At 40.1% G+C, this 21925-nt stretch overlaps 1 protein-coding gene across 1 annotated transcript in view; it reads left to right on the forward strand.

Moving 5' to 3' along the window:
• Nucleotides 1-21367, forward strand: part of COLEC12 (collectin subfamily member 12) — a 94844-nt gene extending 73477 nt beyond the window's left edge. The window contains exons 3-10 of the mRNA XM_033077738.2: nt 4586-4708; nt 10828-10926; nt 13405-14451; nt 15827-16315; nt 16426-16562; nt 17302-17411; nt 19090-19235; nt 20415-21367. Coding sequence (XP_032933629.1) covers nt 4586-4708; nt 10828-10926; nt 13405-14451; nt 15827-16315; nt 16426-16562; nt 17302-17411; nt 19090-19235; nt 20415-20434 — 2171 coding nt within the window. The 3' untranslated portion in view covers nt 20435-21367. The remainder of the gene's footprint in view (nt 1-4585; nt 4709-10827; nt 10927-13404; nt 14452-15826; nt 16316-16425; nt 16563-17301; nt 17412-19089; nt 19236-20414) is intronic.
• Nucleotides 21368-21925: the final 558 nt, after the last annotated feature.

Here is a 21925-nt window from a genome sequence, read left to right on the forward strand (position 1 = left end):
ACACTGGAGAAAACCCCTCCAAACTAATGTATTTTCGTTTCCTGCACTGCATTTCTTTATCTTATCAGTACATTTCTTGTCAGGGTTATGAAGGAAACCTTGCATCTTTGTCAAAATTGATTTGCTAGCAGAAATATTATGAGACCACCTATGATCCTGCAGCCAGAGCCAAGAAAAGAACAGAGAGGCAAATACTTGTAAGAGAATTATTCAGGAAAAAAAAAAAGTTGTGTGCATGTCATATTCCCATGTTCAAAGATATGCTCCTGAAGTGTAATACAGTTGGGGCGTCAGGCATTTTGTAAGGTGGTTACAAAGAGCAGAGATATTTCATCTGCCATTAAAACCATGGAACAAAACAACAACAAAAATCCTCCAAACAAATAAACCCCAAAAAAGCCAGCTCCTCCTTCAGCAAAACCTCTTCTTGGAGTCCAAAAGGAATCTGCAGATGTATACCCCCTGCGTGAGAACAAAGTCTTCAGTCACTGGAATGCAATGCTATAAAAACAAATACTACAAAGCCTGGTAACAGGGGGATGTCTCACTTGCATATTTTTTTGTGAGCATTTTGGTTTGCAGAGAAGGGGGTCCCCAAAGCATGTGAGCCAGCAGGATCTCTTTGTACTAGGTTGCTTTCTGTTTGGCCAGATGTCTTCCCAACAGTGAGGCAGAAAAACCAGCACTCTTATTAAAATAAGTCAGGGAAAGGAATGGAAAAAAACATATGTCCAGTGAAATGAGGCACATTGTGTCCCATCTGATATTTATTAAACATTGATCAAATGGGCAGTGAGAAATGCACGTCATGCGGAAGTGACCCCAGCTCCCTGGGTTTGGAAGTCAGTGACAAATGTCTGGGAGCAGAGTAACATTGAAAACACGTGCAGAGGACACAGACAGGAGTGTGCTGCACTAGGAGCATCATTAACAAATGGAGAAGAGCTGACTTCAGCTGAGAATGCCCTTTTGCAGGTTTTATGTTTGTTCTGTCAATAGGATGTGTGTGTAGGGTCTTTCCCTTTCCATTTAGTCTACAGCTTTCTAGATGAGATGTGATACATCTCCTGGAAGAATTTTTCATTTTAAGTCAGTTGTAACAGCAAGCAATCCAGTGAATAAAATTGGGAAACTTCTGCCAAATTAAAGCCCAAGCATGGGCTCCTTCAAGCCTCAACTCACAGCTTTTGTGGCAAACTTGTATGATTTTATGCCAGCCTGCAGGATTTTGTGTAATCACCGTAAGCATTTTTGCCTCCCATTTGTCACTGCTTAATAATTTGGCAATCACATCTTTTCAGAAAAAACTTTCAGTAAAAATGTGTCCTCACAATATGGACTAAATGCATCTCCAAAATCAGAATAATCTTATTTGCGTGTGATCCTTAAGCAAGGTAGTGGGGAAAAATAACAGGGCAAGCTGAAGTATGTGCAGGGAAATTTGGGGAACCTTGAGTTTACTGTAGTTCATCCCTGTACAGAGAGGGTGGCTTTTGCCTTTGCATATAGCTTGACAAATTTAATTGCTCAGAAAGACATCAGAGTGAGTTTTCCAAATCTTTTCTTCAAGGACTACCTACATCTTTGGTATTTTTGTAGTAGTTTTTATATGTTTACTAAATTAGAAAATCACGTGTTACTAGCAGCAGAGTTAAGCACTACATGTTTGTAATAAAGAGCAAACATAATTGCTCTGAAAGACTTTACAGCCTCCTAGGTAAAAGAAAACAAAGGAGCCTGTTAGAGCTCCCTGGCTTCTTACTCCAGCCCTGGATCTGGGTCATGTTAGATGAGGGTAGCAGGGGTTCATTGGCAATCAGATGTAGTTTTAGGTTGACAGGCAGAAAGCCCCAGCAAGGGATGCAATACACAGTTCCAGGCTGGTTAGTTAATGGAATCACTCCAGCCTGTATGATCTTTTTAGTGTGATGTGCCTGTGTTACTGATACCAACTGTGCTGGACTGTTAAAGGATGGAAAGGTCTGGCTTTTGTTGGGGTGCCGTTCTGATGTCAGTTTTAAATACACTGAAACTAAAAGTTCTGAAAAGCCAAAGTGCTGTTTTATTGAACCAGAGGTAGAAAGGATTGAGACAAGTGAAACTAGATCCCTATGAAGCACTGGAACATCCATGATGCTGGATGCTGAACTGCAATACATCCAGTGACATCGGTGAAGTTTCAGCTCATTACACTACCCAGGAAGCCGGAGTACAGTGACAGAAAGCAGGTCATGTCATAAAATGAGTAATCTTACTGTGAGACACTTATCAAGTGAAACTTTTCCTTGTGCAATTGCTGCCAAAAGCTTTGTTTTTACTTCTGCCTTTCTCTGTGTTTTGTACCTCTGCACTCCATCATTCTTCCCAGATAAGGATCTAGGCCTGCTTCAATTAACATTAAAATAAGGGGGATCAAGCTTTCTGTTTATCTGTGTATTTAGAAAGTGAATGTGATGTGAGTTTTGACCCGAGCTTGCTTTTGAAAATGTGGGACTTTCAAAGACAACCAAATTGGAATCTCAATTGTAAACCCTTCAGTGAAGGAACCTTGTATTTAGAGCACAGGGGCTCAATGGGTTAGTACAGCTAAGACCAGCAAAATGGTGCTCCAGACACTACCAAGTTCCCACTGTGAAATAATTTCAGTCTCTGAATATCTACTGAAAAGCTTTAGAAAACTGCACTTTCCCTTTCCTACTTTTTCAGCAGTTAGAGCTTCCTTGCCAGCAAACTCCTTGAGACTGTAGACCAAAGCAAGCAAGCCAGCCCATGCATCAGGATCCATAAGCAAACGCGACAGCTGAATTATGGACCCTTCACCTTTTCTTTTGTGGTACAGGAGTTACCACCCTTCCAAATCCAATATGCAAATGGCTGTCTGTGCCAGCTCCCTCCCTTCCCACCTCACAGGCAGAAGAGAAGCCTTTACCCTCTGGAATTTCTGTTCTTGAGTTTATGCTTACACGCCTTTGTCTAATTTTCCCATAAGGTTCTTGAAAAAATAACCAGATGTTCCCAGCTGGTCTTATGCCTAAACCACAAGGAACTCAAATCTGTGACATCACTTTCATCATATGGCAACAGAATGTGATGTCACACCTGAAAAGTTTAGAAAAAACATGTGATGATGTAATGTGGAAAAGATCTGCAAAAGATGCATTTCTGCCTTAGCCAAGAGTATATGTGCAGACAGGACTGAAGAAAATGCCTTGTGAAACAAACTTTGTATAAATCCTCTTCCTCCGTTGCTCCAATATGATAATCCTTCCTTCTTCAAGTACTTCGGGTTTAAAGGGAGTCACTGGACAATGTCGTTGGAGAAAGAAATGCAGTTGATTTAACTCATTATGTTGGTCACCCATCCTCCTTGAACCCCGGGGAAGTGGCCTGTGCGTTGCTCTTAAAAAATGAAAAATAAAAAACCACTCTGCAGAAGGTCATGAGTTTGGAAAAGTAAAATCATCTGTGCATTAGGCCTCAGGAGACATATAAGTTACTCATAAAAAGCTACAGAGCAAGTTTTGATTAGTTAAGTAATCTGGTACATAGAATTTATTAGAGCTTAAAGCTTTCCTGTGGGACTCCCCTAATAGTACACAAATAGAGTGAAATATCAAAGAAATGCATTTTCTGACACACACAGAGTTACATTAATCCTGACCTGCTTAGCACACCTTGGAAAGATGGATAAATTCTGCCTATTTCTTCCAGAACATCCATCCAATTTTCAGGTTTTTACACATTTGTGCTTCTAATTAATAATCCATGCTTCCAATGCTCTTCAGCTATTCTCAAGGAGCACCAAAGAGGAAAATTGTTTCCCTAGACTCAAAGATATCAAGGTGTTCTGCAAAAAAAGTTTAAATATAGAATAGTAAAGCTCTGTTTTCTTTCATCCCTTTGAGGCCATTTTTCTTAAACTTGTCCACAAAGAGAAATTCACCAGCATTTTTTCTGTGGATGAATGGATGGCTGTATCAGTAAAGCACCCCTTCTTTTTGGTGGAAATAGTGTTCTCCAAAACCCCCCAAAATATGCAAAAAGTCTCTCTCATTGTGGAAATAAAGTGTTTGGATGGTAACTATCTGTGGTGATTGTTGCAAAGCAGAACTACTCCTACCAGGTTTTCACAATGCTCTTTTATTTCTGTGGCTTTTTTTCTGCCAGAACATTTATTGTGTCCTATTGCCCCCACAGGGATACCAAATGCTAAGAAAGAGCTGCTGCAGTGTGATGCCTGACAGAGGACATGCTAATAAAGGCTTTATTTCCAAAGCTCACCATAGTGTTGTTAGCACAGTCAGAAAATAGTCACCTCTCAGAAAAGCTACAGGTTCTCCAGTGAAGCAGAACCTACTTCTCTTACACATTCTAAAATCCCAAAGTGATCGTTTCACTGAGCAGATGTTTAACCATCACAGTGTTTTATCCTGGCAGCATAGGCAAATAGGCACCCCATATGTAAACATCATCTGCTTAGATAAATTATTTACTCTTTAGAAAACAGAGGAAAGGAAATGGGGAGACAAACGCAGCAATGTGTTCTTTGCCATTGTCTTATATTTCTTTAAATCTTCTGTTGCAGGTATTCAGGAGGGGAGCCAATGTACCAAGTGTAAAAACAACTGGGCACTGAAGTTCTCAATCATCTTATTATACATTTTATGTGCCCTGTTAACAATCACAGTAGCCATTCTGGGATACAAAGGTATGTATGCATTGCAAAGGTATGTATGCAACATTTCACTTTCAGACAAGTGTCCAAAGACATTGTCACTTATTAGTTAGCCAGGCAATTTGCCACATTTTAGCCTAAATATCAGTACTGGGGCAATGTTGGGGTTTTGTACCTATATAACACCAAACTGCAACCTTAGAATTTCACTTTCAAATAGCTATGAAATTTTGAAACTAGATTAGACATTTGATAGGAAAGTTAAAACATAATTATCATATCTCCACCAAGAAGGAGTACTGGAAGACACAAAGCTGTGTAACGTGCAACAGCCAGGAATATCTTACTAATATATTTATCACAGGAACAAAATCTACTATCAATATTACTTTGAAATATCTGGAAGGAGAAAAATTAAACCAGGAGGTACCAGTGTGTTGACTATCCACAGTAATTGTGATGAGCAAAGATACTTAGATGCTTTTAACAGTAATTTCAATGATTCTGGTAATTGAGCAATGCAGTAATGGAGAGAATTTTATTAGTGCAAGTCATTGGTTGGGCACACTGGGAAACATGGCTTAAAATTCCCATAAATCCTTATCACTAAGTAACTGTATCCACTTAGGCATTTATAGAATTTTTTAATGTAAATACCTGCTTATTATGCAGTTACAGCTGTAATAATTTAAATAAATAAGATGTGAATTTCTGATATGAAAAAAAAAGTGAACTTCATCACTATGAGCATTATAACACGGCATCATAGCTTGTTGCAGAGAAAACCAAACTAGCTCTAGACAACCTGTCTGAGTATGGCTCTGAGAGTAGCTTCAAAACCTTTCCAAGGAACTGGGTAAATATTCGTGTGATTAGCATGCAGTGCATCTTGTGCTGCCAACAGCTGCGCTCATAGCAGAGCTGACATCACCTCTGGTCCTTTGCCAGGGAAAGAAAAGGAAATTGTAGAAATAGAAAGGATAAATAATTATTTAAGAGGATTTGGCACGGTTTTGAGTGGGAGAAAATTAAAGCTATTTGGTTTAGATGGAAGATTTGTCCAGGGAAAAGAGAGAACATGAGGAACAGATAGAGAGACTTAGGTAATCCTGTTTCATGATAAAGCAGACAGAAGGTGGCAAATTTACATCAAATGTGAAAAAAAATGTAGTACATCAATGTGAATATATGTCCTGAAGTAACTGGTCTCTGGAAGTCATATTTTGAGGAACAAACAACCTTCCAGGATTCAAAAACTTATTCTTGATCTATAAATATAAGATCATTCAGTCCCATGGATTAAGGGAGGCCTTTTGCAGATATAAATCTGCAGAGGTGTGCTTACATCAGATGAGAATGGCATCTTCCCAAACTTAACCCAGACACTAAATGACTGGGATTTTGCAGAATTTCCCTCAATAGTTTTATATAAGGCTGTCAGTTCTGGGGCTTCCCAGACGACTCAGCCCTCACTAGCATCAGAGGCAGCATATCAAGTTGGAGACTATTGCTCTTTATCTTGCTTTGGCAATTGATTGCATGTGTTGAGGAAGCAGTAGCAGTAAGGAAACTATCCAGAAGACTTTGGGAGAAGGAGTTTGTCTTCCTCATTTCAATCTAGTTTTCAAACTTCTTTCTCTATAGGGACCCCTAGCACCATCTTTTCCCCAGGCTTTGCTCTCTTCTTGAGGCTCAAGAAAAAAGGTTTTGCTTCACTCCTTTCTGAACTTCCTTCTTTAATGAGTAGCCACTTACCAGGGATGAGTCTTTCTGTCATAGCAGCACCAAATCACAGCTATCCAGGACATGGACAAAAGAATTCCTTCTTCCACAAATAAATGTAAAAGGGATCATAGGAAGGTGGATAATGCATATCTTGCTCGCTGACCCTAAGACATTTTGGCGACCACTGCTTCACTGCTCACCAACTTGGCGATTGCAGCATTTGAATGCCAAGGAAAGAGGCAAAGAGACAAAAGTCTTGTTGAATCCAAGTATTCCTTCTGTAACACCAAGCAGCAAATGGTCGTATGTCAGGCATTAATTCTGCCCTTTGTACCTGCAGTTTAGGAGCTTTCTCTTCAGGCTACCTACGTGCTAAGGGAAAACGTAAGTTAGATAAAACCCCAGCTGATAGTACATACTCAAATTAATTACTGCAATTTTTGATTGTCGAGAAGGAATTAGGCCTTAAAGGAAGAACAAAACTCAGAATACAAGTACAGAATTCTTGAACTCTCCTCTCTGTATCAGAATTTGGCTTGACCTTTTTACTTCAATATTACACTGAAAGAAGGAATTCTGCTGGCATCAGGGATTCTTTCAGTCTCTTAGCTAAGTTTCCATTAAATTTACCTCCCACACTTATGTTTATAAAGCCCAAAACTACTTTTAAAACTTTCATTTCCTACGTTGCATTTAAATATCCTTTGTGATTTAAAACCTTAAAACTACTAATCAGTAGATTAAATATGGCAAGCAAAGAAGTGTCTCAATGGGAGGCAAAGTCAACACTGAACAAACCTCCAAACTAGTGGTAAAAGTTACATAGTATGTTAGAGAAACCTGAAACCAAAACATGAATGAATAATAAGGAAACCAAACATGAAGAAATAACGAGGCAAGTTTAGTATTCTTCTGCTTTGAGAAGACAAATTATTGTTTAAAACACTAATAAAGCAATCTTTAATTTTTGCACAGACTTTATTAAATTAAATGAAAATACAAAGTTATAATTTTTCTGGCACCAGCCAGTGTCAGATTAGTCTATTGAAGATGAATGATCTTCCTGTGACTCATTCCAGTAAGGGAATGTTTGCAGCTTGAATTTCTGGTAATTTTTATTCTCTAGTCAGCCCTTGTTTTTGAGTTTCTTGAGTAATGCCCAACATGACTTTCATCTACTTCTTTTATCTGTCTCCCAGACATAGTTTGCCTGCCATTACCTGGGGCCAACACATCCTGGTGATATGGCACATTTTGTTATAGTGGCTTAGATGCAGACAGTCCTCACTATTCTGGTCAGCAACTACTTGAAATTTTGGCATCCTTTAGAGGATCTTCCATATTTTCCACTGTGATCTTGTCAGAAATTGAAATGGCAATGCAGAGAGATCAAATTGTGAATTACGGTGAAGTTAACCAAAAGCAGTTAAGACATACACAGCTTTGCTTTTTTAAGAGTGAACAGATTGTTGGGAGCAGCAGAGTGGTCTTTTGTGTGGGGTACTACAGCTGATCTGCCTGCTTGCCTTTTTCTGGAGAAGGTGGAAAGTGGCTGTTCAAGTCTGGGACACTTACTAGAGCATGACTTTCACTTCTGAGAGTGTTCCACACGCTCACCTACCAGTGAAGGCTCCATCCAGAGATGGTGGTGGGAGCTACCACCAAGGAAGGAAAGACATTCCCAGTAACAGTACATTGGTCCATTTGACCTCTTTTGACATCAAGAGCAACAAAACCCAGCATTGGCCTCTCACTGCTCATTCTCTCCCAACATCATCCTTTCCACTTGCAGGGCAATAGTAAGAAAAGCAAATAAGCTACCACTTGCTTTGGGGAGGAGTTTGGGCAGGGGATCAAGTTCCTCAAACCCATGATTTATTTGACCATGGAGGCTAAGATCCCACCCCAGTATAAAGCAAACACATACATTGGTTTATCTATGGGATGGCAGCTCAGCCCTTGAGCTAACCCTGCAGTCATGTTTGCAGAGACCTCTTCTGTTTCTGCTGCTGGAGTTGGGTGGTTTGGGGTTTTTTTCACTTTGAAGAATGAAAATACCATATACTGTTGCATAATTACTTCTGTTCAGTCTCGTTTAACTGCCAGACAACTACTTATTGATAGGATTACTACTGTTTTCATTTACTTTGCACTCTTCAGGGTTATATTTTAACTCAAGCTTCCAGTGTTAGATTTCATTCAACCATGAAAACATACTTTTTATATGATAGTTTAGTTTTACAGATTTCAGATCTGAAGTACTAAATGGCATTCATTTGGACAGAAAAAGGAAGAAATTATATTTTTCATTTAATTACTGATAATATGTATTCATTTGCCAACTCCACATGTGTTGTGTAACTGGGAAAAACAGTTGAATATTACATTAATCTGAATTAACAAGAGCCATAGGTGATGTGACATTGCTAGTAAAGGCACAGGTTCAGCAGAAACACTTGAATTAGGCCTGCTTTTTAAATACAGATGATTTCATAAGGTCCCTCTAAGTGCCCAGAGTGAGCTGTGCCCCAACAATGACTATCTGTAGACAAAGGGGAACATCACAGACTGAACAAGGAGCTGCCTAGAGCCAGCAGGAAAAGCCAAGTCCTCACTCTCACTGCATGTGATGCATAGGTGTATACCTACATACATCAGTGGAGTGTCAGAAGTAGCTGAAGGACCTTTGCTGATCTGCACTCCAGCCTGGAAGACAGCAGGGCAGGACAAACAGAGAATCAACTCTGGCTTCACTTAGGAAAAATGGCTTATAGCATTTTGACAAGTATAATGAGCAGAAGAACCAGTGAAAAAATAGTGCTATAATGGGAGGAAAAATGCTTTCTAAAGCAGAAGGTATTGAGCAACTGTCCCTCTGAAAAAGCAAAGCCATTATTGTAGCCTGGGTCTGGTGTTTAGCAAGCAATCTGTCATCAAGTCAAATACAGAAAGCCACACTCTAACTGCCTGCACACACAGTAGAGTCTCTGTTTTGCTGGCCTGTTAGCAGCCTGGAAAGGAGCAGGCAGGTAATCCACCAAAGGGTGTATGTTCTCTCTGAAGACCCTGAGACTTTTTCTCTGTTTTAACTTTCCAGTCCTGTTGCATCAGATAGTCGTGGTCTGTTTTTGTTGTGTTGGTTTTGGGGAAGCAGTAAAAGCCTCCCATGTAACTGTGGTACCCAGAATCAGAAAAACAAATGCAGAAGTTAATTAAGAAGGAGCATCTGATAGACTACACTTTAAAAGGTCTGAGAATCATGTGGTCACTCACAAGCAGCAAAAGATCTCTACATTTTCACTTCTTGTGAAAACCCAAATCATTGCATAGCAACAATTTTTATGAGACTCTTTCCTAGCTGCAGATCATTTCACAGACAGAAGGAGTTAGAAGTACCCCTAACCCACACAGGTTTACAGAGCCTCAAAATATGGGAAACAGTTTATTTCTTCTGTTTGAAAGATGAAGTTGGCACAATAACTCATGTAGCCTCTCCCAGGGTTGCTACAGACCCATTCTGCCCCCAGTGTAGCAAAAGGACTAAATAATCTTATTATGAGAAGCAATTTCTACCCCTGGTTGTGGCTTGAATGCGAAAGGCTATTAGACAAAGTTTGGTGTGAAAGCTGTAGGCTACTTCTAACCTTGCAAGCATTTCAGATTTTTGCCACTGGAAGCCACCCCAGGCTGTTTATTTGTTGCTCTAATTTTTCCATTCCCATATTAATTTCATCAAATAATTGAATGTCTCAGTGACAAGAAAAGTATTCAGGCATTACAAAATAAAGGCACATCAGTCATAAATCTGCACTTCATGAAGGACCATGCTTTTAATCTTAATGAGGCAGAATCATTTCAAGACTGTTTTGAGTGATCTGTACCATTATCAATATGTTTAAACCCCCTGAAATGTTTAGTAGTTACTATCTCAGTCCTAAGTTTGCTATTCAGGTGCCAACTTTTAATGATGAAAAGGCACAAGAAAAAAAGAAGTTATTTTTAAGGAGAAATAGGTCATAGGAAAATTAAAGGAAGTCTTCTTTCACACATCTGAGCCTTTAGCAATCAGTTTTCCTTTGCCACACAGCACTGTGCTTGAAGCATGGAAATACTGTTAAAAGAAAAGACTTCGTGAGGAAAACCCACAAAAAGGGATTTCCTCATTCAGGAGAGAGATTGCTCATGGGCAAAAAAAAATGCTTTGGGGCTGCTGGCTGACTTAAGAAGTAGAAGAATTCTGGGTCTGCCAGCAAATAGGAGCTCATCCTTCCAACATTTCACAGAGCAACAGTAGAGTGTAATGGCAAGCAAGGCAATTTTAAGGTGTTTTCTTTTTTACTGTTTGGTGGTAGTGGTGTGCGGTATTGTTTGCTTTTTCATCATTTCCCTTCTCTTCTTTCCATAACGTACTGTTCTCTCTTCCCTAGTTGTAGAAAAAATGGACAATGTGACAGGTGGCCTGGAAACATCCCACAGAAGATACACAGAAAAGCTCACAGAAGTGGAGAGTGATCTGAAGAAATTAGGTAATCTACACACAAGCAAAGCCCCTTTGTATTGTGGACCTGGGGTGTTCTCCTGGCAGACTGAGGCAGGAAATTTGAAAAATCTCTGTGTATGACAAGATGTAGCACTTCCATTCCAGCTTCTCAAGTACTTGGGAAAGTACTTTAAAATAGTTCTGAACAGCTCTTCTTAGAAGAGCATTTTAAGAATACTTCAAAATTTAGAGTTGTCACTGAAGTCACTCTGAAAGCATTTATACTTAAATAAACACTTAAATGTTGTCCTCAGGAGAGAATCTTCTCTGAGGTAGAGATGTAAAACATAGCAGAAGCTGTTCTACAGCATGAAAGATTCTACATAAAATGAGGACCTGTCACCCAGTCATTTTAATGCTGTTTTAGCAATTAAGATTCAAAACTGAAGGCCATTTTGTGAGGTACACAAATAATCAGCTATTCAAAATTCTTATGTCTGAGGCAAGTGTAATACTTCCATAAATTGTTTTTATTGATCATCTCAGGGAATACAGGACATCAAATTGTTTTATATGTTTGGGTCTCCCAAGTGCTATCAAAGTTTTCAGTTTTCAGGAAGATGTAAAAAAAAAAAAAATGGATAAAGATTCTACTCTCTAAGTGTGCATTTTTACTTTTCTTCCTATACATAGACATTTAGTTTTTATTGTAGAACTATATACATATACACATACATGCATGTGTTTCTTGAAACAAATTTTGTCTAGTTTCGCAAACCATATATTGAGATGTATTTCTATGAAAACTTCCTTGCTTGCAGTTTGATTATAAATTTTTACAAATTTTTTCCTCAAAAAGGAGCTGACTTCTAAACTATTTGCACACTGCATTTAGTTCAAAGATGTGGGGTAGTTCAGTGACATGTTTTTTTACTGACATATCTACAGAAGCAAATGTTACGTTTTAAAGCTCATGCAACCTTTTGGATTCTGTTTGGGTTATTATATTACGCTGATTAAATTTTCACCACTTGGAGCACCTTTGCTTCTTTCCTGCCCACACATTTTTACACGCTGCTGGACAGATGCTCAGGATCATCAGTTCCCATATAAGTGGACTTGCCATGGAGGAAGTTAGGAAAATTCTGGAGCAGTTTGAGTAGGGGACATAAAAGTAAGAGAAGTGCTGTAGGGCCAGAAGGATAGAAGCGTGTGGTGAATGGAAGACAGGCCTTCAGGGATTAGCTGTATGTGGACCTGGCAGTTGTCAGAGCTGTGTGAGGAACACAGTATAATTTGAGTTATAGCCAAGAGGTAAACACAGAGTCAGAGCTGAGAAGATCTGGGAGTGAGAGAAGTGGCAGGGAGAGGAGCTGTGCTCAGGAAGATATCCATCCGCAAAAGGCTCCATAAACACTTCAGGCTGAAGTCTCACAAGCCATCATTTGACATTTGCCATCATGACTCATTCAATCACACCAGACAAAAGCACCATACACAGCTGTAATTTATGAAAACCATACTGCTCTCTCTTGGCATCATCTGAAATTATGGACTTCAGACTGTCTAATTCATAAATATAGCTACACTTAGATGAGGACAAAAATATGTGGACTGTGAGCAGGATAGTGAAGTGATTGAGGTCACGCAAGGGAGTCTTCTCTGAAATCAAGCGTTGACTGCTTATTTCCTTGGTTTCTATGTCCTGGATGATAGGCTCTGCAATCTCAAATGCTTTATCATACTTGGACGAGCTTCCAAAAGTATTCTATAGGGCAATGTAAGCACAAGAAGAGGTGTTCCTCAAATATTAAAGGTTTTATCTTCCTCAAACTTAGAACATGAGGAAACAATAATGGCAAAATAGATGTCATTAAAAGCAATAGTAATGTATTAGAGAGAAAACCAGAAATATATCTTATCCTGACATATCTGAAGTAGCCTGCTGGCAAAGCTTTTGTCTCTAACCCAGATTGCTTTAAAATAAGTATGAGAACTTACTTAAAACTAAACCTAAGATTTTAAAAATTGGAACTATATGTACTAAATCATAGTGAAGGCATTATGCCTGCAATGGAAAGAAGAAAACATGAACAGATAAAATAAACTTCTGAGCTTTCAGCAAAATCCAGTTTTAACTTCAAAACCTACACTTGCTGATACCTGTTTAATGTTTTGAATTCTGTTTCCCATTCAGTTTTCATTCACAACGCAGCATTACTTGACTGCATATACTCATCAGTTTCTCACCATAGTTTTTCCTGTTTGTGATGACAGAATCACCGTTTTGTTCTCCTCAGCAGGACACAAGGTCTTCATTAATTCCTCTTTGCTTTTTTTCTCTGTCTAGAGGCAGAACTTTGCTTAGTGGTTTCTCTTTTCTGGAAAATATAGTATAAAAGTTTTACTGAACAGTTTGACAACCTGACTCTTCTTAAAATGCACTGTGCTGTTTTATACAGTGTTTAAAATCCTGAAGCCTTTCTCTTTTTTTCTTTTTTTTATTTTTTTCCTTGTACAACAGATGACCAAGCTGGACAAAAAGCCTTGAATACTAACACTGAACTGTCCAGCTTCAGATCTGACATTCTGGCTCTTCGTCAGCAACTTCATGACATTGCAGAGAAAACTACCAGAAACAAAGATACACTGGAGAAGCTGCAAGAGTCTGGAAATTTATTAGATGATAGACAGAACCAAATGAAAAGTGCCTTAGATAGTAACTCTTTAATGATCAGCAGTGTCAATAAGACTCTTCAGGCATATACTGGCTATATTAACGATCTTCAACAAGACACAAGTAATATACAAACAAACCTGCAAAGCCAAGAGCATTCTCATAATGTGATCATCATGAGCCTGAACAACTTAAACCTGACTCAAATACAGCAAAGAAATCTAATCAGTGTCTTACAGAAGTCAATGGAAGATACAAGCTCAGCTATTCTAAGAATCAGGAATGACTTTCAAAATCTGCAGCAGGTTATCCTTCAGGCCCGGAAGGACACTGACTGGCTTAAGGAGAAAGTACACAATTTACAGGCTTTGGCTGCCAACAACTCAGCAATGGCAAAAGCCAACAATGATACACTTGAAGACATGAACAATCAGCTCAGCTCCTTCAGTGGGCAGATGGAGAACATCACCACAATCGCCCAAGCCAACGAACAAAGTCTAAAGGATCTCCAGGAACAGCATAAAGGAGATGAAAACAGAACTGCTGCAAAATTCAGCCATCTAGAAGAAAGGTTCCAGGTCTTTGAAACCGATATAGTCACTATCATCAGCAACATCAGCTACACTGCTCATCACCTACGGACACTGACGAGCAATCTCAATGAGGTCAGGACGACTTGTACGGACACCTTAAGTAAACACTCGGATGAGCTGATTTTTATGAACAGCACACTAGCCAATATTCGCATAGACTCTGCATCTCTCAAGGTGCAACAAGATTTGATGAGGTCAAGGTTGGATGTTGAAGTTGCCAATTTGTCAGTGATCATGGAAGAAATGAAGTTGGTGGATTCCAAACATGGCCAGCTTATCAAAAACTTCACTATTCTACAAGGTATGCAGCTTCCCTAATGATGTGTGTGTGCTGAATTCCTGCTTGCATGATTTATTTAGTTCTGTGGAAGTTCACACTGCTACAGAGTCCTGGGGTTTTCCATTATCTAATCCTAAACTTTGGAAATGTACATGTAGCTTGAATTTTCCGTACTAATTTTTGTATGCCTTTTTTACATAGATAAAATGGAGATGTTATGAAAGAAGGTTCTGACTTAGCAAAATTTTATTCTGTCTGACTGACTGACTGGATCTGCTTTTGATTTAGTTTCTAAAATAAGTGAGTGAAGGTGTGGAACCTCAAGAAACCAATCCTCAGTAAGGAGGAAATGGCTAAAAAATATATGTTGGACTATTCCCAGAAAGGTCCGCCCTCACTGAAAAACAAGTTGCTATTTCACTTTAAGCCAGTTGTTAGTCTGCCAGAAAACATCCTACTTTGCTTAGTTTTTAATCCTGGGATACTTTATTTTCTCCAGAAATAAATAGCATCAGGTTTAGGAGGTTTCTCCCAGCCAAATATTATCCCAAATGAAAAGAGCACTCATATTTCCAATCAGATGTGAACCAACATAAAACTCTAATCACAAATATAAATCCATTGCTCCAAATAAACTAAGGCTGCATTAGAGCCAAGATTGCATGTCAGTAACCTTAACCATTCTCATTTCAACCAGGCCTAAATGATTCCAGCTTGGAAAGCTATCTCTGGAGGAGTTTGAGTTATGTAGATTGGTGCTGGGGCTGGGAAGGTATTGACAGGGGATTTGCTCATCCCTGTACAGAATCCCGAATTGTTTTGTTGTTTATTGCTGTCATAGTATTGCCATTTCCTGTCATGGATTATTGTTCCCTGTCTTGGTAGAGCTGTCCAATTTGCAACTTCTGGCCTTTTGCTCACTAGCCGTAATTTTGTCTCTTTTTGACACCCTGTTATTGACAGACCAACAAACAGGATCAGGAGAAAAAGTCCTGGGTCTAAGAGCAGAGAGATGAGAGTAGAAGGAGAAGGGAGCACGGCAGAGTGAGGGAACGGGACCACCAACACACAGGACTAGTGCATAAACTCGTATAGACCAGAGCACAGGGTTTTGGCACCTTGGCTGGCTGATCACCTGGGCCACAGTGTCACTGTCCACAGGACTCGGTGTATCAGAGTATTTTCTGTATCCTGTACTTTGTGGAGGTCAAGGAAAGAACAATGGCCTGGAAAGCAGCCTCACTGTTACAAGCACTGGTGAAAGCAGCTCTTAGCCCAGTTTTGTGTTGTTAAATATCCAGTGACGCTGGTCTGAGAGGTGTTAAACCCACCCCGCGTGGGCTTCTTGTTTTGTTTTCTGTGCATATCCCCACTTTGCATGCTTACATTGTTTCAGGCCCTCCTGGTCCAAGGGGACCTAAAGGTGACAGAGGCCCTCAAGGTCCTCTTGGCCCTGCTGGCCTAAAAGGACAAAAGGGAGACAGAGGAGAGCCAGGACCACCAGGACCTGCGGGTGAGAAGGGCCCACCCGGGCCAGCCGGGCCACCAGGAGAAAAAGGAGGGAAAGGTTCAAGAGGATCACCTGGCTCCAAAGGTCAGAGAGGTTCTCCTGGCAAGACAGGTCTGCCTGGACCAAATGGAGACCCAGGGCCACCAGGGCCACCGGGCAAGGATGGTCCACCAGGGCCCCAAGGCCCACCAGGATTCCAAGGCCTGCAAGGAACAGTGGGAAGCCCAGGGTTACCAGGACCACGAGGAATAACTGGACTACCTGGAGTCCCTGGGCTGCCTGGTCCCAAGGGCCCACCTGGCCCACCAGGGCCACCAGGTCCAGGGATGCCAATGGCACTGCAGAGTGAACCTATGCCCGAACCCGAGGCTAATGGTAAGCATGCTGTAGATGGGTTTGGGTTCCTCCATTTATTACTGACCCTATTACTGCTCCGTTGAGTTACCAATAACAGGCCTAACACACAAAAAAAAATCACATCACAGGTTGTTCTCCCCACTGGAAGAACTACACAGAAAAGTGCTACTACTTTTCAGTTGAAAGAGAAATCTTTGAAGAGGCAAAGTTATTCTGTGAAGAGAAAGCATCGCGCTTGGTTATCATCAACAACAAAGAGGAGCAGGTAATTACCTTCTCTTGCTGTTTTTCAAGGAGGGAGTTTGAAGTTGTTTTACATGTAGAAACCACAAGATAGTGGGAAGTTGAGAGCACCAATGAATTCATATAGTAGAAGTAAACACACTGATTGACTCATTAGAATTTTGTCCACCCTCTGCCTGATCAGCAGCTTCTCCCTATGCAGAAGGGTATGTGAGCAGAGCTGATGATGACCCTGAAGGTGGTTGGGACAGAGCAGCCAGAAAACCTGCTGAGAATTGTAGGAGATTTGAACCTTTAAAGATGGAATCCATTATGCCTTGTGTACTATCAAAATATTTTTTGCAGCAGTGAATATAATTTAATTTTAAATTATCTGATTTAATACATGCAGCATAGGACTAGTATGACCCAAAAGTATTTATATTCTAACTGTATTTTTAATGCTATTCATCATGGCAGTGGGGATGTCAAGATACAATTCCTTACTCTTGGGGTTTTTTTCAGTTTGTATCTATAAGATATTAGCTGTGACTTCATGTCAACCTAATTTTCATGCATAGATATCTCTACCTCATTGCAAACACTGAAAGGGATTCTAGTCTGGAAAAGGAGTCTCAAGGCCAACTCCTGAAAAATATTTTCAGTTAGAAAAATTTCTCTGGCTCTCCCTATTCTGGTAACAAGAAGCTTATGAAACCAGTGTAGTTTATTGGCTCCAAAGACCATTGTCCTTATTATGGACTAAGTTCTTTCTTTCACAGCAATGGATAAAAAGGCAGATTTTTGGGAAAGGCAGCTTCTGGATTGGACTAACAGATTCAGAGAAGGAAAACGAATGGAGATGGTTGGATGGATCCTTACCAGTTTACACGTACGTAAATAAAAGCAATGCTATCACTCTTGCTGACACTTCTAGAAGCAGCATCTAGAAATTATCTAATGAATCCAGATGGTTGTAGATGCCAAAAATTTGATTGGTTACTGAGGGTGCTGGAGCTCTTTCTGCCTTCTCCATGCACAAGGATTCCTTTCCTTGCCAGGAAGAAAACTGAATGTTGAATGAAAGAATCACATAACTATGCAGCGCAGTGTTTCTTGCCAAAATTTTTGCTTCTGACTTTTATTACGAAGTTGAGATGGAAAGCACAGTTTTAATGTTTTGGTTTGAATTTTCCTTATTTGCATTACAACTGACTATAAATAGAGTACTCATTCTGATAAAAAATGTCCAGTCTTTAGATAAAGCCCAAATCCAAGTGGAAAGCATTCAACATAAGGAAAATGCATGAAATGAGGGCGTCCATACATTGGCCAGCTGAGAACTGAATTGGCAGCTTTCCAGGAATCCTAGAGCTACACCTAATTTGTCCTAAATGGAACAGATTGAAACCACCCAAATTTTTAATACTGAGGAGTAGACTAAAGAGTTTATAGATCTGAACATGCTGTGCTTCAGAAAAACAGGCTACACAGTCAGTCAGATGTTACGAAATGATTAGCTGTGATCTCATTGCTATTCATTTAGATGAAAAACATGGAAAAAGGCAGATTCATTTCAAATGAGTGGTAATATTTTCCCCTTTTTCTCCTTTCCCGTTTTCATCTTTCTTCCTCTTCATGGCATCACTGTGACTGATCCTACTTAAGGTGCTTTTAGTAGATTTCCACTACACCATGGTTTTAGGTGCTCTGTCATACCCTCAGAGCTGTTGGTTACAGATATTTGGAATATTTCATTATTTCTGGAAAGCTGTGTGTCCTCCCAGGTGCCTGGTTGGACGCTCTATGTCAGGCAGGCATGTTTTTTAGCTGAGCGTGGACTGTGTCAGCCAGCAATCACAAGCTCCCTTCAACAACCTGTTTCTTCAGGAAAATGGAGCTTTTAAGTCCTGAGTTTGGAAGCGTTTCTCACATGTTAAACAAAAACAGGATAAGGAAACGCTTGCTGCAAGATTTTTTTACTTGCTACGTTCAATTTTGCCATCAAAACTAATGATCTCAAAAGCTGTGTGTAAATATACTGTGTGCATTTCTTAAAAGTCAAAAGAATTCCCATCTGAGCACATGTCCCTGAAACACATGGATCTTTGCTGTTTCTCCCAAGATGCCCACCTTTGGTGCAGTCAGAGGGCTGAGTGCCTTTGCAGGGAGCAAGGGCAGGCTGTTGCCCTCTTGGCAGCACCTCTGAGCCTGTGGGCTCTTCTAAGTCCCACCTGCCAGCGGGAATGCGGTGTGCAGGTTTTGCAGGCTTGGAGCAATGCACATGGAGCATGGAGCACTCCCACTGTGTGTGCATGTACACTCAGAAACTAAAATAAAGTTCATTGGTCTAAATTTAGGTCTCTGAGTTTTGGCAGCCTGAGGCAGAATAGATTCCCTTCTCTGTAAAACATCTGTTTTCCATTTTCAGCAAGAGTCATGTATTGTTTGTTTCAATGTGTATTTCCCGTTCAGAACAGATCTCATGATGTTTTTGTTAATTTCTTGTGGTGAAAACCTGCCATGTGTGCTGTGTTGTGCAATCCTATCTCTTGCTTTTTTGTGGAAAGAAACTGGAAAACCGGGCAGCCTGATAACTGGAGTCATGGGCACGGGCCAGGGGAAGATTGTGCTGGGTTGATCTATGCTGGGCTCTGGAATGACTTCTACTGTGAAGATGTTAACAATTTCATTTGTGAAAAAGACATGGACAAAGGTAAGCAGGGCCCTTGGTTTGATTATTTCATTTTGCCCATAGTAAATGTCTTGCAGCTAGTGGTGACATCTTGGCTAAATGCTACAGCAATGCCTTATTGAGGAAGAGGGGGAATCACATGTGGAGCACTTCTACTCAGATCCAGATGCAAGTGCTGGACTTACTGCACTTGGAAAAAGCAGCCTTGAAGCTGGCTATAGCCATGGCATCCTCAGCATCTTGGCCATTTCCTGTAGGCTTTATACATGCCTTAAATTTTGGGCATGATTTGGTACGTGCTCCAGATCCTACCCACTCTGGAAGCTGTCTTTATAGAGTCAGTGGCCACACAATGGGGGAAGCTGGCCTCAGGGTGGCTCAGGAACCGGTCTTCGAAAACCAAAAAGACTTTGTTTGGAAAGTTTGTGCAATAGGAGGCACTTGGCGACTGCTAAGGAATTCTTAAAATTCCCATTACTGCCAGGAGATGTCCCATGGGATGGAGAAGCTGGATCCATAGGCCATAAGCATCTCATCTGTTGCAGCTGGAGTGAAGGACTCATAAACTGTCAGTGTGGCTCGGCAGTCAGCCAGGTGTTTGCCACAGGGCAAACATCTCTTTCTGTTGACACAGGCATTTCTGCAGGAGCAGGGGGCAGGTGGTTCCCATGGCTGCTTAGAGCCCAGCCCCATAGTCACAGAACGTGGTCAAAGCTGGTGTTTGTGTTCATGGTGGGGCTCTGCCTGAAACGTTATCTCCTCCATACAACCTGTTTAAACATTGCTTTGCCAAGGGAGCCTGGCTTCTGCAGTTGGAAACTTGTCGGTTGAATTTCAGTAAAGGCATAAATGTCAGCTAGAGCCAAAATTACATCCCACCCACAGTCCCCTATGACAAAACTAGGTGCTGAACAAGCTTTGTGTGTGTAATTCTGTGTGGATGTCCAGAATGAAGGACCATATGTAAGTAACAATATGATTTAACCTGGTTTTCCTACATACATTTGTTATTTTAAGAAAACTTCAAGGTTTACAAATATTTATCCTCCAGGACTTACAGGATCTGAATATGAGTCCACTCACATTTTTTACATACCTTGATCTCGGCAAGTTTTCTTTTTGGAACTTTGTTTAATCTTCACAGGCTTTTTACAGGATATTTTTTTCTCTTTGTTTTTCTTTTTTTCTCTCATACTGTAGGGCAAATTCTTGGAGTGTAATAGGCTGTGACTTTACAGATACCTTCATATTAAGGAAATTTATGTAAAGAAGAAGAAAGTCTTTGGAAAGAGCAACACTGACTTCCGAAATCGAAAAAAAATATGAAAACAGAAAAAAAGCAAGCACTGAAAACTGATTTAAAAGCATCAAGGAATTCAGCAGTAACTCTTCTCCAGCATCCTGCAATTATTTAAGGCCTTTCGACCCTCAGCGTCAGGAAATACTGTTGGACTAATTCTGTTTTAGATTTTCTTCCCAACCAGTAACCACATCCATAAACAGTTTGTGTCTTCTGAGAAAAGACATTCTGTCAATCTGAGTAAGAATGTTGGTCACTCATATAGAAAAACATACAAAGCAACTGTGTAAACAGTCGCTTCATTTGCTAAAATCCCAAATGTAGGAAAATTATACAGATACACAAATATATAGATTTTATATAAATATATATATATAGTCCAACTCTTATCAATAATATGGAATATACTTTTAAGAGCTTTTAAAACTTTGTATTTTTGTACAAAATATTTGCTTTTTACAATTGTTCTCTTTTTTACTGACTTTTTTTACAAATATAGTGCACAGGGGCCAAAGAAAACAATAAAGGTACTAATAATTCATTAAGGTTTGCTGTCAGGCCTAGCTCAGCTATAGAGAAATATTTTTCCAGTTAGAAATATTTTTACTTTCCCAGATGATTTGTTCTGGTTAAATAACTTTTAAAGCAGATTTTAGATAGTGTTTTCCTTACTGTATGCAGTCTAGTCTGCATGTGTAACAATTAAGTTGACTAAGGACTAGATACTCATTATAGCTCTGATCACAGCCAGTGTTTCATCAGGGTACTATGGAAATATAATTTTAATAAAAGCTTCTCTTTCCTTCCTTCCTTCCTTCCTTCCTTCCTTCCTTCCTTCCTTCCTTCCTTCCTTCCTTCCTTCCTTCCTTCCTTCCTTCCTTCCTTCCTTCCTTCCTCCCTTCCTCCCTTCCTCCCTTCCTCCCTTCCTCCCTTCCTCCCTTCCTCCCTTCCTCCCTTCACCTGCCTGCCAGTCTACATTCCTTCCACTCAGGAGAAAATTCCACAGAAGTAAATCTCCAATTTTTAATAATAATTTTGAAATGTTTCATTCCTTCTCCCTTCTCATAAGGAATTCTACCCCAGTAGGTGTCACACATACTGCAGGTCAAGCTCAGGTGAGAGACTTTATGAAAAGAGAAACAAAGAAGCTGCACACACTGAAATATGTTTGTTTTTAAGACAGATTTCAAGATTTGGTGAGAAAAACATGCCATACTCAGAAAAGTCTAGTAAGCTTGCACTTCTCCAAAGTGCTTTGTAAATCAATCTCCCTGTTTTCTTGGGCCAGTACTTCTCTCCCAAACAAAGCAGAAAATAAAATATGCTGCAAAGCAGAAAGAGATTATATCATTACCCAGACAGTTTCCTCCACAGTCCCATGAGCCGTTGTCTAGGCAGCAATACTGCTTAT

The sequence above is a fragment of the Catharus ustulatus genome, chromosome 1 (assembly GCF_009819885.2).
Source record: "Catharus ustulatus isolate bCatUst1 chromosome 1, bCatUst1.pri.v2, whole genome shotgun sequence".
NCBI lineage: Eukaryota > Metazoa > Chordata > Aves > Passeriformes > Turdidae > Catharus > Catharus ustulatus.